The 21,624-nt window shown below is 42.3% G+C and overlaps 1 protein-coding gene across 5 annotated transcripts in view; it reads left to right on the top strand.

Moving 5' to 3' along the window:
• CD96 (CD96 molecule) overlaps positions 1 to 21,624 on the top strand; it is a 72,207-nt gene that overhangs the window by 24,024 nt on the left and 26,559 nt on the right. For 4 of the 5 annotated variants that reach the window (XM_030471696.1, XM_030471697.1, XM_030471698.1 and 1 more), the window contains 3 exons: positions 14,351 to 14,507; positions 16,291 to 16,491; positions 19,212 to 19,329. In XM_030471696.1, coding sequence (XP_030327556.1) covers positions 19,272 to 19,329 — 58 coding nt within the window. In that variant the 5' untranslated portion in view covers positions 14,351 to 14,507; positions 16,291 to 16,491; positions 19,212 to 19,271. Of the gene's footprint in view, positions 1 to 14,350; positions 14,508 to 16,268; positions 16,492 to 19,211; positions 19,330 to 21,624 lie in introns of those variants that run through there. The other variant, XM_030471700.1, reaches the window with a different exon arrangement.

Below are 21,624 nucleotides of genomic sequence, written 5' to 3'. Positions count from 1 at the left end.
TTGAGTTCTCGTTGTACAGGAAATTCTATTGATCCTTGCAAGCACTCCCAGAGAGGTGTCATGAACTGGAGCAGGCCCTTGAGAATTTACTCTCTATTTACTCTGCCCAGTCTTCAGAAGGGGTTCATTCAGGGTTGGGATAAAGGTATGTTATTGCTTTTCTCCTGCTTTCTTGCAGGGTAAATGAAAATTTCTTTACTTCAAAGCTGTCAGTCTAATGACCCTTACCAGAATTAATGCAGCTTTTATGGAAAATGCGATTTTGTTTAATTGCACCATGAAGAAAAGAGGAAAACAAGAAAAGGAGAAAACAGGATTGAAAAATTATGCTTTCAGAGATATAAATATAGCACATAGCATTTCTTAAAAAGAGGGGAAATAAAAAAAAAAAACCTATGTGCAATTTTTCCTGACATCTGGTTAAATTTGTACAAGAGACAGTTACAAATTTTTTTGAGTGAGGCTCCACTCTTTTCTTTAAACAAATGTTATTAAAAAAAAAAAAATCTTTACAGGAGATGCCTCAGAAAATGACATTTTGATTGGTTTTCCCCTGATTAGGAGAAAATTGAACTTCAGGAAAATGGTTGGAGCTGCAGGTTTCCTGCTGCGGGAGAACACAGGGTATCTGAGATGTGTTTGGGTCGGCTGCTAAATCTACTCATTACTCAGGTTTTTACATATAGATGAGTGTTACTTCAACTCTAAAATCCGGACTTTTTGCCACAGCCTGTTTTTTCAACCAGTTGTGCTTTATGAGGAGGTATTAGTACACTTTAAGGCTTTGAAGCAGAAGGTGATAGGAATAAACAGGTTTTACACAGCTCTACAAGTTTCATACATATAAAGCATACATGGAATAAGAAAATGAAGGCTATGCTTTTCTTTTTTTCCAGCACTATTGCAAATAAAATGATTGTTTATCAATAAATACCTAATGCGCTTTACAACCATATTATAAACAGTGGGAGCTGAATGAATTTCAATTATGCAGACCAACGATATTGCGCCATCCATTATATAAATCAAACCTAGGCATAGGCCTGTAAGCTTTTGCTGCTTCACTGATTTTTATTGCCATACAAAATGATAACTGGAAGCCATATAGAACAAGGCAAATTAAGAATCTATTGCGGGGAAAATGCAATTGGAAATGAACATCCTCCTGGAAGCTACATTCACAAGCCAAATGCCTTGTAAGATTTCATCTTCCATGCACAATGTGATGATATTCCTCTGCATATATGGTTAAATTAATTTTCCCTTATCAGCATAAAAATGTAGCTGGCTAAAATAGATTAGAACTGCATAATATGTTGGATCACATTTTATTTAGGTGGAGAAGAGGAAAATACTTAATTTCAGCCTGGAATGGTATTGAGCAGAACAAATGATTGAGTTCAAACAAAGAGATCACACATCCCAGGGTTTTCTCTTTTGTTGTGTGAATGAAATGATCTGTAAATTCATGACAAGATGACGATTTTCTCAGTTGCAGAACAGTGAAAAGAAAATAAAATGATTTCTTTGTGCTCAGACAGAAACTTCTGATCCCACTGGAGTCCAGTCTCACTCTTTGAAGGATTATTCAGTTTCTCAGGGTTCAGTCAGTCAGTTTGTGCAGTTTGAGGCTAAGGAGGGATGAGGCAAGCTGTGTCCTGCAGGATTGTCCTGTAAATGAACTTATCTTCTAAGCAACTGAAAAATGCTCATGCCTGTTAATAAAACCCGGTTTGGTCCACAGAGGATAAGCAGTTGACTTTGAACCAGCCCCATCAAGTTATACTATTAACCTGCCATTTACTAGTTAGATTAGATTTGCCCTTTTCACCAGTGGTTTCAGTTTACCTGTAGCTATGCTGATCAAGGGGTGCCAGGGCCACTTACCCAAGGGTGCCAGGCTTGTCCCTCTGCTAAACACATGCAACAGCTCCTGGGGCCCTAAGGATGCTGTCCCTCACACACAGCCCCACTGAAACTCGTGAAATGGAAGACCATTTTGTTGTGAGTTATCAAAAACAGTAAAAGGGTGGTATTCTTATTTGTTTGTTTTCTAATTCTGTTGTTTTAATTCTCCTTGTCACGTAGGTGTTTCTGGAGGTTGGTTGGTTTTTACTTTTTTTTCTTCTTTCAGTCACAATGCTACGGGGAATTATTCAGCCTTCAGCTGTTTTTTCTGAATACTTTTGAGGAAGACATCTAGCGTGTGTCTTAGGTTCATGTTTCAATGACAAAAAGAAACAAGACAGGCAAATATCTGCAGTGGAAGGAGATTTTATTTTGATGGCTCCTTCTAGTTTCAGCCACGTAGACATCCAAAATTGAAATGTTACTGAATTGAAATGGCGATCATTTCACTTTAAGGTGAGATTTAATTGCTTGTTTTATTTAATTCCTCATTTTGAATGTTAGGTATTTCACTGTACTTCAATATACCAGATTTAATTCGTACCTGTTTCTACTTGATCTTTAAGTAGACAGTATTTTGTGTACTGAACTAAACTTTTTGGCCAGTGTGCCATTCTAGCGGCCAGGACTCGCTTCTCTATATACCATCTGTGGTGTAAGCCTCCCAATGTCTGGCTGCAATGCATAATTCCCTAAGAGGCTGATGGCACTGCTCTCTGTGCCTGAGCTTCCCACGGACCTGAATGGAAATCTCAGCTGTTTGGGAGCTTGGGAGCTAATCTCTGTTTACAGCACCTCATTAGGACAGAAAATAGCTTCTTCAAACTGCATTTAATAAGTCAGGTTTATCCTGAAAATGCCTTGAATATCTCCTATGTTACTGCTCATTACACAGCAGTTCAAGGAGTACTGTGGGCGAGTGGAGCCTCCTGAAGAAATACACATCCTGCTATATACATTTTCTCTAAATGTTGCAATGCCATCTCAGTGCAAGACCATGAAAACAGTGGTAAGATGTCTTTGCTGACATGAAAGGGCTGACCTTGTTGATATTTGGGGAGGTGGGCATTAAATGACTTAATGGAGGGAAATGATTCCTTCAGAATATGGGATTTTGTTGAAACCATAGATGGACAAGATACCACTGCTTTACAAATTGTGAATAGACTATGTTTGTTAAACAGCAGAAGAATTTGTTTTAACAAGATCTATGAACTAAGAATAACTGTATTTTTTTAGAAGTTTTGCATATCAGAATTTAAACTGTTCATAGCTCCTTTACTGCATACCAGAAGCCTCTTATGCCCAACAACGTGCCTCGCTCTTGGTTTTTTACAGTTGTATCAACTGGTTTTGTGAAAGACATTCCCTTTCCTTGCAGATCTCACTTATATCTATAGACCACCATGTTTCTAAGAAACGGTTGCTCCTTCCTAATTGAGGAACATCCTATTTGGGAACCAGATGAAACAAGAGATATTGAAATAAACAGTAAATAATGATAATTCACTAGGTATCTATCACTTGATTTTACCAGTAATGGCAATGTCATTGGGTAAATTTAGTAAACTAAATCTGGTTGAAATAATTGTCAAAATAAATTATTCTGTTTGAGTTCTTTGTGATACAAATCAGATGTTTTAAACCATCAGCACTTATGTTAGCAGAATTTTAAATGTCAGTTTCAGTGCAAAATTCCTATATTCTAGAGAGGAGAAATAAAGAAGACTCTCGAAGGCACCAAAGATCTAGTATATAAAAGTAGAGTTCATTTTAAAAATTAATTCATGGAAAAAAATTGGAAAAATCCTCACTCTTCCCCTTCCACCCTCCAGCCTACCCCCAAGTGGAGAATGGAAGTGGCAGCTATTGTGGTAAAACATTCCTTGGTCTGTCTATGTTGGAGGAAATGAAAAACCATTCAATGGGTAATAGAATAAAAGTGCAATGAGATGTTCAGAGAATCCATCAATAAAAGGATGGCAAGCAATTGTTAAAGACAGCCCTTTCTAAATGTAGGTTTATTGCCAGAGGATGGAAAATTGAGAGAGAATTTGCAAACAATTGAATTTATAGTAGTGACATATAAGTGTATTGTACCACCAAAGGAAAGCACAGAGCAAATACAAAAGACAAAATACACCAATGTCCCATGGAAACCCTTGTGTTTCGCCTATTATCTTTTGGTACTAGAAACTGTAATATTCTGATATTAAAATCATGTACATTGCAAAATGCATTAGAAGGCAGTGACTGGGTGATATTCTGCTCTGTGTCAGCTTTAAGGTGAATTGTTGGACAAAAACCAATTCAAGACGTGAGCAACGAGGAGCTTGCTCCTGCGTACTCGAGGTAGTTTTGTTTCTTAGCTTCAGTGATACCTGAAGAGTCTGATGCCCTTACCTTGGCAGTTTATGGGTAAATTACCTAGGGATAAATTGCATCAATTTGAATTTTAAACCTGTTTGAAAATGCATTGTCACTAGGTCTATTGAACTAGCAGCGGTGACTGCTAAATGACTGGCAGGAAGAAAATAATTACCTGATGGGCTCAGAGATGGAGCCTCCCAATAACCAAATAAACTGGAAAGGGGAAAAAAACTTCTGCCAGAGGTCAAAGATACCTCTTCTGGACAAAGCCCCAGACAAAGCCTGATGGTACTAAAACCCTGTGGCTGAAAAACCACAGGCACCAGGAAACCAAGGCTTCAAGACAGCCTGTGCTTGGTGGGCAGGCCAGCATTGAGGGAGGCATGGGGAACGCTTTCCTGTAAGGCGTGTTTTGATTTTGGAGTGCAGAGAAATTGCTGGCATGTTTTCAAAGGGGTTATTTATGTGTGGTTTGGTTTTTTTCTTTTTTATTCCATGTCCCCACCTCGTGGTGCCAGCAGCCTGCTTCCGCAGCTATGCCTCCCTTGGTGACAAACAGGGCTCAGGTCCTGCCTGAGCTCTTGCCCCATCACTGCTGCCCTATATAACCAACCCCACTGCAGTACTGCTGGCTGGGCTGGGGAAATGCCCCCTCTTTAAAGGCAGCCTGGGATTTTTTATTCTTTTGGATTCTAATGTGTAGCCCCTGCTACTGCCAAGCAGAGTTGGCAAGAGGGTGCTGATGGGATTTAACAGGATGGGAGCTGGTGCTTGGTTCAACTTTTTTTTCTCCCTTTGACACACCTTATTGGCTAGGGCAGCAGGCACTGATGGGGTTACCTTCTCTGTTGCTACCCCTGGCTGCTAAGTTGAGAGTCTGGAGATAATTCTCTGCAAAGCACTGAGGGGATGGAGGGTTTGCTAGATTCATCTTCTGTAGATTTTGGGTTGAGAATAGTGATTGAAAACAGAAAAAATGGGAATAAAATAATCCATGTCAGTACATGTTATTCAGGAGCATCTGCTCTCCCTGAGATGGGCATAGACAGAGCTGAGTCTAAGTTTAGCTAAGCTGATTTTTCTCTAAGTGTTCTGCAAAGACTGAATCTGCATACAAGCTTCCCATACTAAAATGTCCTAGCTTGGAGGAACGGAAGAGCAAAAACAGTTTTGGAGAGAACCAAAAATAATAACAAAAAATCCAATTTCTAGGAATTAGGCCACTGAACCTAATAGCAAACACAAAGGATGGGAAATGGAGAGTTTTGAAAACAGTAGAAGGTTGCTCTAAGGTAACCAGCAGTGAGATACTTGCTGGCTTTCAAAGTAGTATGGGACAAGGAGAGAGCCCAAAGCAATTAACTGGAGAAATGAAACTGAGCCCATGTCAGCCTGCCCCTGCTGAGACCAGAGCTCAGAGGATGCCACTAAGTATGAACAAAAATGTAGAATGGTCAGCTGATGACCCTGCTGAGGTGGTGGGACAAGCTACTGTCAGGCAAAATATCCCTAAGACAAGACTTTGTTTTAAAGATAAAGCCTTGAATGTTAATGGCTTGGGCTGTGGCACAGCCTTGTGTCTCTTCCCCTGAAAATGTTTCCTAAAATTATAATTGTCATGTATTACGGTGTTGCTGTTATTAATGACTCTACCTTTCCTGAAGAAAAACATTTCTGATTTATGGGAGAGGTTTTGTTTTACATTGTTTCACCTGAAGCATAACAATTGCTGTATCTGTGGAAAGCCCATAAATAACAGAAGCACAGCAATGCAAGTTCTATTGAAAGATTTAAGCCTGTTGTTCCAAGAAGCGTAGTTGTCTTGGCAGCAAACAAGCATTTAAGTACCTTTGAGACATTTGCCTTTAATTGTGGAGGAATGGCATCACTAGCTGCAAAACAGTTTAACCCTCAGAAATGCTTGTCTTACTCATTAGCATCTTGTTGAGGCACTGATTACAACGATGAGGGGTGGAAGGGTGCCTGTAGCATAGCTACCATGGCTGAGGGGCAAGCAGAGCCATGTGCGTTCAGCTGACCCTGGTCTCAGGAGGTCTCTGGCACCTCCAAATAGTTTATTTCTTTGAGTAGCTGAAGGTCTGCAGTGTGGTAACATAATGTGGCAGGCAGCAGCTCTCTGTACCTTAGCTGAGAGGGAAAAAGTTCAAGGGTAGTCACTCACCTGATAAAGTTGGGAAGCAACCATGGGAATGTTGAGGGCTGGGATGGAAGCTGGCCCTTCATAAAGCACAATGACTGGGGTCATGTTGTTCCCCCTGTCTTCATCTCAGGCACCCAGGAGTTTGCTGTGTGCTCTGCTGGTGCTTCAGCAGCAGACCTATAGGTACAACAGAGTGCTTGGGGTGTGGGGAAGATTATTTTGGTTTAAGCCAGAGCACCTCAGGGTGTGAACGCTGTTTTTCTGTACCACCAGAGCTCTTGTGATAAAAGGTGTATACCTGAAAACAAACAAACAAAAAACCCCAAGCAAACAAAAAAAAAGAAACCCTTTTTGTTTTAATTCTATTTTCCCAGGTTACTTCAATATTAGGAAAATAATTGGGTCTCTCTGTCTGCCTTTTTTGAAAAGCCACAGTAGAATTCAACATGGATAAAATCTTTACGACTGTGCCGTCTCTCTAACTATGAATGCTTCAAACCCTGTTTGTCAGAAAGCTGTGCTGGACTTTCCAAGCACTGATGTGCAGCCATGGCTGCTGCTTTCTCCCCAGGAGCCACCTCTCCCACCAGTCACTACCAGCATGGTGGTGGGAGGCTGCTTGAAATCACCAGCTAGTCCTAACTAGTGCTCAGGAGGCTGTCCTCGACCCTTCTGCCTTCTCCTACTCCCCAGCTAGGAATCCTAATTTACTCATCTGTCTTTAAGCATGGGTCTGGTTTCACATCTCCAACTTTCCTGATTCAATAGAATGGCTGAAAAGTAGCAAACACAACACTGCACCTGGTGGAGTCCAGCACCACAAAAATGCTTGTCTAAAGGCTGGATTTGGGCTCTTCTTTTGTGTAAATTAAATAAGTTCTTTACAGAGGGAACTGTGCATTTCCTTGTCAATTGCTTCCTTCTGCCAAGTGCTCAGCTTTCATTCTGGGTCTGCTCACTATCAGCTCTGTCTTCAATTTATTCCATATAAATTGAGATGCTGTAATTGGACTTCTCCAAGTCTGCACAGCCTTGTCTTAAAGTACCCTAAGTGTCTTATGCAGGCTTCGATTTCTCCTCTGATGGACAACAGGCATCCTGCTTGTTTGTTTATTAGGCAGCTTCTTATCTCGGTTGTAGTCTGTAAGAAACTCCATCATTTTAGTTGCACAGCTCCAGTAATTAGGCTTCCTGCTTTTCTGGTCTGGCTGGTGCTTCCTTAGCCTATATGAAGAGAGCAGAATCAAAAAGTGTAAGAAGAAAAATGTTACCACTGTTAGCAGTCAACAGTATAAGGTAAGAACCCTGGTCATACACATCAGATGCTGAATCCTGTAAAGCTGGGGTGTTGCAGAGACCGAAAGGGTGCTAACACAAAACCAGGGAGGAAAAGATTAATAAGATAGGATAGATCACCTTTTCACAAAAAACGTTATTGCCTTTTTCCACTGTGAACCTGTACCAATTACATATTCACTAGGAAGATGAGCTTGACTTGAGGTTGCAGGTATACATCTGAATCTTCTTCAAATGGCAACAGGCACCTAACAGGCTGCTAAAGTACAAATACTCTGATTTTTCACCTGCAGTAATACCTGAAGTTTGAAAAAGATTGAGGATTTATAAATGTCATTTATCCCCTGGAGAAGGGAGCCTGACTAGAATGCATTTGAAGGCGCTGCAAATTAGAAATGTTTTTACCATGTATTCCCACTGGTGAGCACACATAACAGCAACAAATATTTATCCAGATGGATGAATGCAAGAATCAGTTTTGGCCTTAAGCTGTCACCGCTCTTATCCAGTCACATATTTCATGGGTGGGTCTTGCTGACATGCCATCTTCCTTGCTGAGAGCATCGGGGTGTCTCCAGCTGCTTGCCAGCACTTCCCTCTCTTCATTGGGTTGCTCTCAGTCACTCATCGGGCTGTGCCAAGTACATCAGCCACCAGAGCTAGTCCATCTGCTAGCCTTTCACAGGGGAGCAATGTGGGGCTTTTTCTGGGGGTCAGCAGTACTGCCAGGATCTTGTGCGACGTGAGGCACTACAGGCACTACAGAAGCCTGACAAAAGGTTAAATCAGACACTTGCCTGGCACCATGTTAATTACTCAATAGGACAGTGCAGGGTACTGCCTGCCAGTGCTGTTGCTCATTTAGCCACGCTTATGTGTTGTTCAGGCAGGAAGGAGTCTTAATAAATTATTGCCGGCGGAGGAGCATGGGTATAGTGCTGTCTCGTAGAACAGGACATTTTTAAACTAATTTCAGTTTTTCTGGTCACAGTTTAGCTTCTTTCCTTTGAACTCTTGAAGGGGAATTCAATCTATACTCAGCGTTAAGGGTTTTTCTTCCCTCCCCGCCTTTGGCAGAGACATGAATGCCTTCATTTTTCAAATAGAGAGGCCGATCCCATAATTCAGATGAAGAAGCTGCCTCATAGGCATGACACTGATCAGCAGGGAAAAACTGATCCTTATGTGCAGGGTCTGAGACCCCAAAAGTGTGACTTGCATACTTCGGTTCTGTCCTCTTGATAAGTAACTGGTTTCTGCAGTAAGATTAACTTTAGCTGATATCATTTTAAGGCTAAATCCTGAAAAAGTCTGGAAGAAGACAGATGAACTTGAGTTGTTAAAAATGCAATGGCATATTACGGAACGGCTTTCTGGGGATGATGATAATACTGGCAGCAAAATCAGGGCTATTTCAGCGTAAGTTTTTGGTGCCAGCTTTCCACCTGCAATTATGTGTGTGGGCTAGCAAGCTTTTTCAGGCCCAGAAAACCGGCCACTTAAAATTGGCTGAGAGTTACATAGCTACGGATTAAAGTGTACAGGTATAAAATGTTTCCTTCAACTGATTCTTCATGCAAAGAGTAAGGACCATGGGTGCCTGTTGAGCTTTCTCACTTGAGAATCACAGGAGACTTTGTGACAGGCAATGCTAGAGTGCCCTACTCAGCCTGTCTCCCTGCTCCAAAGCAAGAGCACTAGCCTTGGCATGCAAACTAGTAGCTTTAAAAAACCCCAACAATCCACATCAGCTGCATAATTCAGAGCCCTCTCCATCACCGACATCTCTATAATGTATCTCAGGAAGGACTGACAGGGTGTGGGGTCTCAAATGCTGAAAGCCAAGGGGTCCGGGAAAAGCCCTGGCCGGAGGCAATGGCTGTATGCATGCGGCAGCAGCCAAACATGCTCCATGCACCTTGTGCCCAGGAGCCTGGCAGGCAGGGAAGCAGCTTTGCTTCTTAGCCTTTCTCTGGGTTTACTGCTTTGTACATGAAATTAATACGATTTGTCATAAAAAATATGCACATTGACCATCTGTGTTAATAATTGACTTAACAAGGATCTAACCACCTGTAGCTCATCCTAGAGAAGTTAATTGAGGGGATTGTGTTTATAATCTGCCTTGAGAGTCCTAATCTTCTGTTCCGGTGCTGCCAAGCCACAGATTGATTGATTGATTTTGGTGTCTTGGAGGAAAATAACAACCTCCTGAGACAGACTTTGGCAGTTTCCCAAAGAGAAAGTACGCAGCATGGGGGACCAGGCAAACAAAATATAGACTTCTTCATGGTGTTTAAATGTTAGTTGTTAAATTCTGCTTCCTAGAAAATGTGAACCAATCTCAAGCTTTTATGTATGCTTCAGGTCCTATGAAAAAGCTGTTGTTAACATGGGAACTTGTGTCTTTTTGTATAGGTGATGGATGATGAAGTTTTTTTCCTGAGAACTAGTGTGAGGGGTTTAAATAACAAAACAAACCGGCAAGTTTTCACACTGCCTTTGAGAGGTGGCAGGTGAGGTCTTACTGAGGTAACTCTCCTAGACCTTGGGACCTCCTCTCCAGAGGAACTTCCCAACTACTTGAGCTACTGCATGATGAGCGAGTCAGGGGGGTAACAAATCATGGTTCTGGTGAGAGAAGAAAAGGTCACCCATAGTGAAAGACTGCTAAAAAATGCAGGAAAACATGCTGGAGAGCCTGTCAGGAGATCTAATTCTTCATTTCGTGTTAAAGCCAGACTAACTGCACCTAAGCTATTTTTTGGTTAATATTTTTTATAGATAATAATTCTAAGCATAAGATAGCTAATATACTTGTTCTGTTCAATATCTTGTCCACTTTGAAACAGCAGATTACTTCCCTGAAAAAATCCTAGTTCTTTCCTATGGGCAGCTAGTGTATGATGTAGGTGCTAATCCCTTAAAGCTGGGCATGTAATTTTTCTGTACAGGAAAAGTAGGCAATCCTCCTAGGATTCAAAGGAATACATTTACCGCACCCAGTGTTTTCAGATGGGCAGAATCCACGTTAGTATAATAAAACATTTCTTCTGGGTGAATGAACCACAGCCATAGACTGCTTCTTTCCCTTTTTGTTTCGTATAAGGGTTGTTAAGCATTTCTACTGTTCAAACCATTGAACTATATATGAATTTTCTTTGAACTTACATTTCTTTCATTATACACCTTGTGCTCTTCAGCTTCCTGGGAAATAGAGCCAGTGCAAAGCAGAAAGCCTGCCAGGGAAGTCCAATATCTGAGGGTGATATGAGATTACAGCCCAAATCTAATAAGGATAGATTAGTTTTATTTCCCGTTTAGCCACGAGCATTGCTGGTAGAACAAGATATTAAATCAGACTTCTAAAATTGTACCTGTACTCTGAACAGCTGGTCAGCTATACTCATCCCCAGGCCTTGTACTTTCTCTAGCATCCTGAAAGACTCGGCCAAGACTTTCCAGAAGCACCGCAAGCCAAATACATCTCTGGTGTATTCAGGTAAATCACTGAAATGAGCCTGAAATGATTTTGATCCAGCTTCTTGCAAACAGATCTACGGCACTTCTAAATTTGTTTTTTCATGCAACTCTGGTGGGCTTTATTTTCCTTCTTGACAAGCTCTTTGCTGTACTGTAGCATCTGTTAGAGAAATACACCATGTGAGTCAGTGCAATTTTAAAAGGAGAAAGAATGACTGGTAATGGCTGTGGCTGCCTTAGTTTGCATGATGTTTGTTGCTTTGGCTGCTGTGCAGCAGAGCAGGGGGTAGGGGAGGGAAGTGTCCTCTGGAGAGTCTGATTCACAGCAAGCCAACTTGGTTGAGTTCTGTAATGAGAATTTTTTCCTTATTTGCAATTAAAATGTCAAATACCGTTAGAAGTATTTGATTTGTGCTCAGTCACAGTGCAATTCTCCAGTTTACTGACTTTAAGGAAAGTCTTGCAAGATGCTTCTTCATTTTTTCTTTTAAATCCAATTACGGTAACAGAGTGAAATTAATTTACTGAATCATTGATTTTCCAAGGGGCAGAAGGTGGCTTTATCCTTTTGGGAAACGAGACTTGGGGAACACAGGCAGTTTTCCTTGTCTATACAGTGGTGCTCTTTTGGGGACACACAGTCTGGAAACACCCAGGTGCCACCCATCGATTTGGACAGTGCTCCGGTTAGGCTCTTAAACCCACTGAACCACTGCATATTCATTTTGAAAATGGAGGCAATCATGCAAAATAGAAGTTAACTGCTCTGGTAGAGGTCTCAAATGATTTTGTTGCCATTAGCAGCATTGCTAAGCTTAATCAGCTGTGGGGAAGTTAAAGCATAACCTCGTTTCAGGCAGGAGGAGGAGCAATGTTCAGTCAAGTGGTGCCCATGTGTCAGTAGGTCACAAGTGGGCTCCTGGGAGCGAGTACGTCATACTTCAGTGACCAGGATGGAAATAGTGTCGAGGACAAGGGGTCGAACTGGGAGGAGGGCTGGATGAGGTGACTACCAGCTTACTTTTGGTTCACAACCAGAGCTCCAGTCCAAGTGACACTGGGGTGCGATTTTCATGAAGTGATTGTCCTTCCTCTGCTTTGGACAACAAACATGTCATCAGTGACTCTTTTAAATCTCCACTAGTACAGATACAATGCTTCACTGAGACAAGGACCAGTGCAGGCCCTTCTTGCTTCAGGAGGTGACAGTCTCAGCTAGAAACTGAACATTATTTTACATGGGTGGTGACCCTTAGAAACCAAATAAAAGCTAGAAATCTTACTTAATTTTAGTGGTGGTTAAAAGTTTAGGAGCTCGTACAGAATGCTGAAAGAGGTGTTATCTGTTGAAAACTATCTTAATTCCCCATCCTTTTTTTCAGTTGCTTGGCTAAGAGTGCTCTGGAAGGAGATCGGTGTTCAGCGCATGTTACTGCACTAATAAGGCCTTGCATTCTCCTTAGGGCAGGTTCATATTATGCCTTTGAGCACAAAATGAACCAAAAGGAACCACATCTGAAGTAGCTTAGTACTCCGCTTATGGCCTGGAAAATAATATTATGTAAAAATATCCCAGAAGTTTCCTATTCTCCATTTTATATTCTAGCTACTCCTGTCCAATATTTATCCTATCTAACTACAGGCTGTTAAACTCCATTGAGATACCCAGGTTTAAGAAAGCGCTTGCCTGATGCAGCACCCACATAAAGTGTACTTAGTTCTGTGTTGCCTTTTGTAGGTGAACCCCAACTTTCCAGGATCTGGGTGAGGTGTCCTGCTCTGCAAGACTCCAAGCTAAACCGCTTTGGGAGTCCAAACTTGAGCTCCACTGAGTTACGGTTTCTTCTCTGCAGAGTTGGGCTCAACATGAAAAACAACCTCTGCTTTGCTTTTCCCATTTGTACTTCACCACCTTTTCTAAAGAGACATAGAATTAGGGTGTAGTGGGCAATTTTATAAATGATGAATGTGATGGGGAAGAAATATCTCGCTTTTCTGTGGCTGCTTCTGACATGCTGATAGCATGAAAGGTATTTATAAGGCTACAAAGATACTGCATACAAACAAACTCAACATCTGATGCTTTCAAGGTATTCTGACAAAAAAAAAAAAAATCCAAGTTATGGTTCTCAATGTCACTGTAACTTGGCCTTTTATTGCTGTAAATTGTTTTATTTTTTAATAATGGAAGGACAGCTGCTGCCCTCAAATTGCCACTGCTTCTGTATCTGAAGTTAACTTTTACACCCTTAGTCTTTTCTATTTGCTGTATTTCTTCAGCGGTGGATTCTAACCAGTCTGCCGTGTTGAGCTCTCGCCAGGCGGCTGTGTGTCTGCAGGAAGGTATTTGCATACAATAACAGGGAAGAATTTAAATTAAGCAGGGAAAGATATCCATTAGAGCTAGACTGCACAGTAAAACCCATCTAGATTTACAGCACTCTGAATGTGAACCTAAGCTTTCTGTTTCTGATAGAGTGGTCTGTTGCTCATCTTGATAACCCTCTTTCATGCAAACTGCAAGATAAAGCTCCCCAAGCTGTGTTTATGAAAAGGGCTTTCTCAAGCAGGCTGCTCTTCTCTCTTGCTAGCATGATTCATGAAAGCTGCTTCAAGCATTGTCTCTGAAGCTCCTGCCAAAGTGACCAGGGGATGACATGGCCCTTCTGGGAGGCTTCATTGGAAACCTCAACCTGGTAGCCTAGCATCAGCAAATGATTCCCTGCACTGGCAGTGGGTCAGCCTTTCCTAACAAATGCCTTTTTTAAAGCTATGGCTGCCAATACATTTTTTTGCACAGTTATTAACCTACTTAGAAACATTTTCTTAGAAAAAGTGGAAGATGAGATGTACAAGTGAAAAACCTTTAGCTGATGCTGTGAAAAACAGTAGGAAAGCACAGTTTGTGCTATAGCTGGAAAAGAGAAGGCAACAAAAGCAAGGAGGGCTGGTCTCACATGTGCCTTCCATTTAATCTTGAAAGCAGTAACTGTGTAGAGTCTTTATTTATTTATTTTAATTTTTTTGGCTTTCATGCAGTGTTTTTTCATTGGTGTGTAGTTGTTGGGTTGACGTTCTTTATATTTGTTTTGTTTTGTTCATTGTTGAGCTTTTTGTACTCTGCTTTTTCAGTGACTTGCGCTTTGCACAACGTGATGTTCAAATGCTTACCCTGATGGACCATCACCGATCAGAAGTGGCATTAAATGGGAGCAGAGGACCACAAAGATCTGTGGCTGGAATGACAGAGAAGATGAGGGAGCTGATTCCCTTGCATTTATCCCCAAATGTACGCTCTCTTTCTCTGAAACATAAACTGTAAGTTAAGCCTTCTAATTAGAAAAACTACCGCCAGCTTTTGCAATTCCTTTCTTATATCACAGTAATGGAAAGACAGAGATGTGCACACATAGGAATTCAGCACTAGGTCACTCCCTGTGATCCTCCTGCGTCCTGTAGCCTTATCTGAAAGGCTTTTTAAACACGATGCAGTCACAAAGAGATTTTTCCCACAGACACCAAGAAGAGAGGATTTAGGGCTGTAGTCCTTGCCTATCCACTCGTTCTGACTTGCTGTCTCTGAGTGCTTTAAAGTCACTCAAAAGCAAGTTTCCTGCTTACAAAGTAAAGAAAGCAATTATTTACCAGTGGAATGAGGTAAAGGCATAATTAAAGAGCCATCACCCAGTTGGATTTGGCCCTGGAATGTCTGTAGGATGTAATGGCAAATAAAACATTTGTAGATAGAACCATCTTGAATTTTGCTAGTGTTGGCACTGGGAGCAGTGGCAGCGGAGCTGGGTAGGTGATGGAGGAGCCCCAGTGCCAGTGCAGGCCAGGCTGGAGCAGGGAGGTGACTGGGAGTGAGCTGTTGTTGGTTTTCTCCCTTACTCCAAGCTGTCAGTGAGAGAGGAGGGATAAAAAGTCCTTTCAGATCTTTAAACATCTTTCAGCTGGAAAAAATGCTGTAGAAAGGGAAGCACGTATGCCTTGTTGTGCTGCTTAAACACCCTGGCAGAAAATGGGGCTGCATTGTGTCAAACACAGTGTGCAGATGTGTTCATGTAGCCATGAGGGAGGAGGAGGAAGCAGCAGAGTGAGAAACCCCCTTCTCTCTCGTCCCCCACATAGAAATGGCAGTGCTGCAAGCAGGAGAGAGGCACAGGAGCTAAGGGTGGGAAGGGGAGACAGAGGAAGCAGGAGGTTACTGAGAAAGCCCAGTGGGGATCCCACTGCCACCTCAATGTACTGTCCCCTGCCACGGTGACCCCCAGCCCATGCCACCCCATCAGCCATCCCTCCATGAGGTGCCGTGGCCAAAGTTGCCTGCCAGCTATAGTGTTATTAGGATGGTTTTCAAAGAAGTTCAAAACCGAACCACAATGACAAAGTGGGAGTTTCTGTGCCAAGCGCCAAGCGAACCTGAAAGGTTAGTTTACTCTTTAATGAAATTCCTGCTTCAAAGTCTCCATCTTTCTTTCACTGGGGAGCAGCATTTTCTGTAAGCAATGTTTAGAGGACACCAGTCTGCAAGCGTAATCATCCTCGCCTCTGGCAGGAAGAGCTCGCACACTAGCATTTCTGAAAAGGCACTCTTTGTGAATAATTGAATTTGCCTCTGGAGATCAAGATTTCTTTTTCTGTAGGACTGACTGCAGCTCTGCTTCTTAGGTGCAGCTTGCTGTAATTGAGGCAGAAGAATTGTATTGTAGTTGGAATCGAGGGTTTTGTGAATATGACACATAATAGGGGTGATTGCCATAGAAAGAGCCATTTGTAGTGTTCAAAAAAATGTTTCATGAGGCAGCAGAGGCATCCTTGAGCAGTGGGCAGAGCCCCACTCTGCACTGTCAGGGCCCCTTCCTGAGCAATGCTCATAGCCCATCAGTTCCTACCAGTGCTGCCACGACCCAGGATGCAGGGGAGGACCACCTGGGCCAATTGCTTGCCCAGCCCAAAAGAAAGCACTGTGGTTCACATACATCCTAACTACATGTCACTTGTCTGAGTATAGTCTGTTCTCCTTTAAAACCTCCTAGCCTTACAGTGGTTTCTGGGTCTCTCTGGAACAGCACATGTACTGTGATGGAAAAAGCCGTGCATCCCACCTCTTGAGACAAACATCCCTGCAGCTGCCCCATCAAGGAAAAGCCAGTTACAGATGTGTCCTCCCTCCAGCTACCAATAAGGTCAACTGTCCCTGGGCATGTGCCAGCACCTCTTCTCATCCCTTCGGTGTGTAACAGCCCACCGTGGCACCTACCAAGCTGCCTGTGAGTAACTTCTCAGAAAAGGGGTGGTGGGGAGGAGCCTCTCACAATAATTGGCACTGCTGTGAGTGGAACCTCATGTCTGGCTCCAGAGAAGAGACAGGTCCCTGCCAGTAGACTAAGTGATGTGTCTCAGAAGTATTTTTTTATGTATTCAGAGACAGGGCTTAGCTGTTCATTGACATTAATGTCAGCAGAGAGGTGAATGACTGTTTCAGACTCTGGGATTAAGGTAGGAATTGGGGCAAAACACATTTCTGAAGTGAATAAAAATCCATTGAGCCAGGAGATTTCTTTCCTGTCTTTCATCATTAAGCAGAGCAACAACGCTGGGTGGCTGTGTTCAGCCAACACAATGCAATGTGGCAGCAGTGTATTTTTAGGATAGTATTTGGGGGGGGAGGGTAATTCTAAGGGCAAGACATAGCTATCTTCTAACTCAAACAAGCTGCTCAGGAATTTCTGTGGCTATTGAATATACCACATGGTACTCGGGCTGTCTTGTTGAATTGTGATACATGTTTCAGACCAATAAAAAGGCTCATCTGAGACTTTTTTCTTCCACGTTACACAAAATACATTCTTTCATGGTACAAAGCTTACATGAACTGATCAGCAGGAGAAGCTAAGGTAACTGCACTCACTAATGAAAGCCCAAATTCTAAACTGAAGTCCAATTTTCTTGGACTGTAGTATCTGCAGGTAATCTCTGGGTTCTTTGTGTTCTCTGCTCTGAATTGGAAACCAGACCTTACATCTTTAATAATTTTTACTCCCTTCTGTGGCTGTCAATTACAATGGCTTGAATATTCCGTTCATCTTCAACTTCAGGACTTCTTGATCCTCTGAGGCAGTTCTTTCTCTGTCAGGCTTCTGAGTGACAAGCAGAGATTTCATCCTCAGAGACAATTCTTTTAGCAGTAACCCGGGTATCCAGTACCACGACTGCTTTTAGCACATTTCCTCAGGTAGGGGAGCAATGCAAACAAAAAAAGAACTGGGCAGCAGCATTTATCCTCAAAAGATATGTCTGGAGGCCTGACCATAGCCTGGCCAGCACTATTAGCTGTTCCAGCTGAAAACCTTAGCCTGCTTAAACACACTAAGAAAAGGTTGCATATGGACAAATTAGGGAAGTGGTATAGATGTTGTTTGTATCTGTGGTAGAGCATAAAATAAGGAAATGACCAGTGAGGTTTTTCTGTTTTACCTTGAACTCTGTGTCTTGCATACTGGAGTTATCGAGAGCTCCATGGTCAGTGAAAGTAGACAGTGGGGAAGGAAATGGAAAACAGTTCGAAAGAAATTTGCAGGTGGCAGCTGGCACTTTCCATAGGCCTTGCCTGAACAACAGAGAGGATTATCATTAAAGAAAGCAGCCAACAAAGGCACACAGGTCTCCTATAAGTTGTTTCAGAAAAGACATGTCAAGACCCAGATCATCCAGGGATGGATCAGCCACTCAAGGGAGGGCACTGGTAGTGGATACAGGTGCCTGTTTGAGGCACTGTGAGGTTGGTTGGGGCTTTGAGCAACCTGGTCTGGTGGAGGGTGTCCCTGACCATGGCAGGGGTGTTGGAACTAGGTGATTTTTAAGGTCCTTTGCAACCCAAACCATTCTATTATTCCATGATCCATGACACTCGCTTTCTCTGCCCTGATGGATGGGCTGTGATTGGCTTTCTCCCGGAGTCCAAAGAGTGGGGTGTCCTCAGGCCTTCAGGGAGGGAGCTACTGGGGGCAACCAGCCTCCTGCCCAGCTGCGTTTCCAAATACCCATCCCACACTGTGAAGAGCCAGCAGATAATGTACACCCACGCTATATGAATGAGGCGTCCTGCCCTGCAATTTAGGTTTTGGGGAAACAAGTGTGATAAGCAAGAACTCAAAACTCTTTCTTCAGAAAGCCACAACACCAGGTCCAATTTGGATAACACTTGCCTGCAATGAGATGCATCGCTGACAGATGTATGCCTACTTCGTGGAAAAGTAATGTGCTTCAAGGACAGTTTGGAAGGATTTACACGTGACCTGCAATAAAGACAGGTCACAGGACTGGCAGGAACTAGTCCATCCCTGAGGGTGCTGCCATATACCTAAGCTACCAGCTGAATGGAGTAGGCACAGGGGTTAACCGTGCCAAGTGATGTTGTGTGGTGTTGTAATTTTCATACTTCAGAAAATAATTAATGGTCTCCTTCTCCAGAAAAAAAAAGAGAATAAATAAGGTGAAGCTGGAAAGCTCTAAATTTAGGGGCATTGGTTTTGTTGTTTTGTTGGAGTTTTTAAACTCAGCATAACTTTAAACCTGAGTGCAGAGAATGTGGAAATAGTATATTTGAACTATTTTGGACTAACACAGTAGAAGAAATGAAGGAGGCAAAGAAAAGTCAGCTTTTTTGTACACTACGTACCATACATTCAACCTTAGTCACCTGACAAGTGTTTGAGAGAGTGCAAACCAGTAAACTGCTTACTCTGAGTTTGTCTGAAAAGACAAAGAAAAGTAAAAAAAATGTAGGTCTTCAATATGGGCTTAGATTATAGGTAGTGTTTTCAACACCAAGGTTTCACAAGACATTCTAATTCTATCGCTCCGGCAGGAAACTGAGGTTTTCACATTTAATGAAGCATTTCTTTGAAGTCACACTAAAATGATGAGCGTGACTGTGATGCACATCTGCCTGTCTGCACAGGGCAGACCATTTTGACTTCCTTTTCAGAGACACTGCCAGGAGCTGGCCAAGAGAGCTACATATTTACCAAAACTTCATTGGGTGAAGATGGAAAAAAGATGGCTCTTCTCCTTCCTTTGTTTGCTGTCAGTGCCGAGCATTGCAGGTAAGCATGTCAGCGGGCCCTCTTGACTCAGCTTATGACAGAGGGTGGCGAGGGGCAGGGTGGCATGTGCAGGCTGGGCTTAGCATGGCTAACTAGGGCAAGCTGTAGCTGCTAGTAACGATTTTCTGTTTCCCGACAACTTTCTAGTAACCCTAGTTATAATGTGCAGCTAGTAAGGACTAAATGGCTTGCACTGACTAGCAGATTAGTTTATTCAAAATAACATGTTTTCACCAGAATGAGATGAGCTCACTTGTATTTAGAGCAATATGTGCTCATGTCCAATGGGCAAACAGGAAAACTGCTTTCAAAGAGCAAATAAAAAATACCTCTCTCATACACACGCATACCTGTGTATGCAGAGAGAGGAAGAGTTTAAACACTTAAAGGCAAGGATAAATTGTAGAGCTGCAACCCCTTAAATAGATCCTTCCCTTCCTCTTCCCCACCCAGCCCTACATGCTGTGTTAAAAGCTTGAGAAACAAGAGAAACAAGTTTGTCAGTGGGAGTAAAGCTTTCAGAAAAGTTGAGTGAGGAGAACTGCATCCCCATCCAAGGAAGTTTAAACCAAAATGATCAGAGGAAAAACAAGAAAAAGCCTCATGCTCACAACTCCCTCCACACACGCCCCTCACAACAGACTGGCCATGCTGAATGCAGCAGTACTTATTACCAGCTAGGAAGAAGAATTTTGTAGGATACACATTTTTCCAATTAAGAAAGGAAAAAGTTCATGCGTTTGACTGCTATGGTAAGATGCATCTCAAAATCTGGCATAGGCTCTTCCTATTTTCTACATCACTGTGGCAAACTGGATTTTAAAAGAAAGTATTTAATATGTGTATTCATAGGAAATGAAAGAAAATACGAAAAAAAAAAAGAACTAGATTCCTCAAGACGTGCACTTGCAGGAAAGCAATACTATTTAGGGAAAAGCAGAACTGTTGGGTTTTTCCTCTGAGGATGAAATCCTCACTGAAGTCACTCAAAGATGAAAATGGACCCCATCATGCCCTTTGTGGAGATCAGACATATAACTGTTTGGGAGTTACTGTATTAAAATAATTTCAAATGGATCACAAGTATGGGCAACTGCATTTGGAGAAATAAAGTTGGCATAAAATGAGACTAATTATATTGAGATGCTAACAAAAAGCTAAAAACACTTTTGCATTAATGGGTTTCAGTTAAAATAATCTGAAGTGCTAGGCTACTAACAAACAACACAAACTAAAATGTTGTTTCTACCTGTGTAATTTTTTCATCTTCATATAAATTATTCAAGTAATTCTTGGTAGGCATTCTTCACGTGGCCTTTTAACCTGTTACAGCATCAGTATGAATACAAGAGCTAACTTGTAGGTGTCCCTTGCCGACTAGTCTGATTGCAAGAGTGTTAATGGCTTTTCCTTAACTTTTCCTGATGCAAAACTTGCAGTGAAATCAATGAGCATTTTCTATAATAAGCTCCTTGGACTGACAGAAATAGTTTTCAGTAATTTTTCTCACAGCACTTGTCACTCAAGCTTATTTTTATTTACTGTTTTACGTCATCCCATCTCTTGGGAGTCAATTAAAAGATGAACCAAGCATGCACAGCAACAAAAAAAATGAGATTAATGTTGGACATGGCCATTCAGTAGCTTTGTTCTCGATGCGCCTAGTCTCTACGTGTTCATGTCACCCTTCAGTGCTTAGGTACCAAATCTCAGCCAGCTCTGCAGGCATGTGGGACTCTGCCCTTGTTCTTCTTTCCTGTCAAACCAGAGCTGCGGGTGCGCCGGTCCCCTGTCTCACTCCTGGCGGAGCATGGGGTGCACCAGGCCACCTGCAGGCAAAAAAATTGGTACCCACTTTTTTCATGTAAGGAAGATGAGCAGTGTGTACTTGCTGCCACAGGGAGTCAGAAACATAGCTGGTGGGACTGTGGGGCATGTGCCCAAAGCAAATTTTTGGTGTTTTGATACACGGGGAGGATAAAATCCAATGGATACAGGGGGTAACAAGTCTGTACCTAAGAACATCTACACAAGGACATTTTTTCTGGGGGGACACACATGCCCTTTTGAAAAAAGCACTGTGGCTATGGTTGGTTGTCTGATTACTACAACTCCCCCATCCATAAATTCTTCGTCTCCTAGAGTTTGTCAGTGCTCTCCATACAGGGATCTGGGGACTGTGAGCCTCTTGTTCATAGGAGGGAGAAAGGGAGAGAAATCAATTTTACTACAGCAGCAGCAGCAAAACTGAGTAGTATAGGCTTCTGTTGAAAGCCCCTTCTTTTCACCCATTCT

This window comes from Strigops habroptila, chromosome 2 (genome assembly GCF_004027225.2).
Source record: "Strigops habroptila isolate Jane chromosome 2, bStrHab1.2.pri, whole genome shotgun sequence".
Classification (NCBI taxonomy): domain Eukaryota; kingdom Metazoa; phylum Chordata; class Aves; order Psittaciformes; family Psittacidae; genus Strigops; species Strigops habroptila.
The sequence above is the reverse complement of the archived record's forward strand: the minus strand, read 5'-3'. Positions and strand labels throughout refer to the sequence as shown.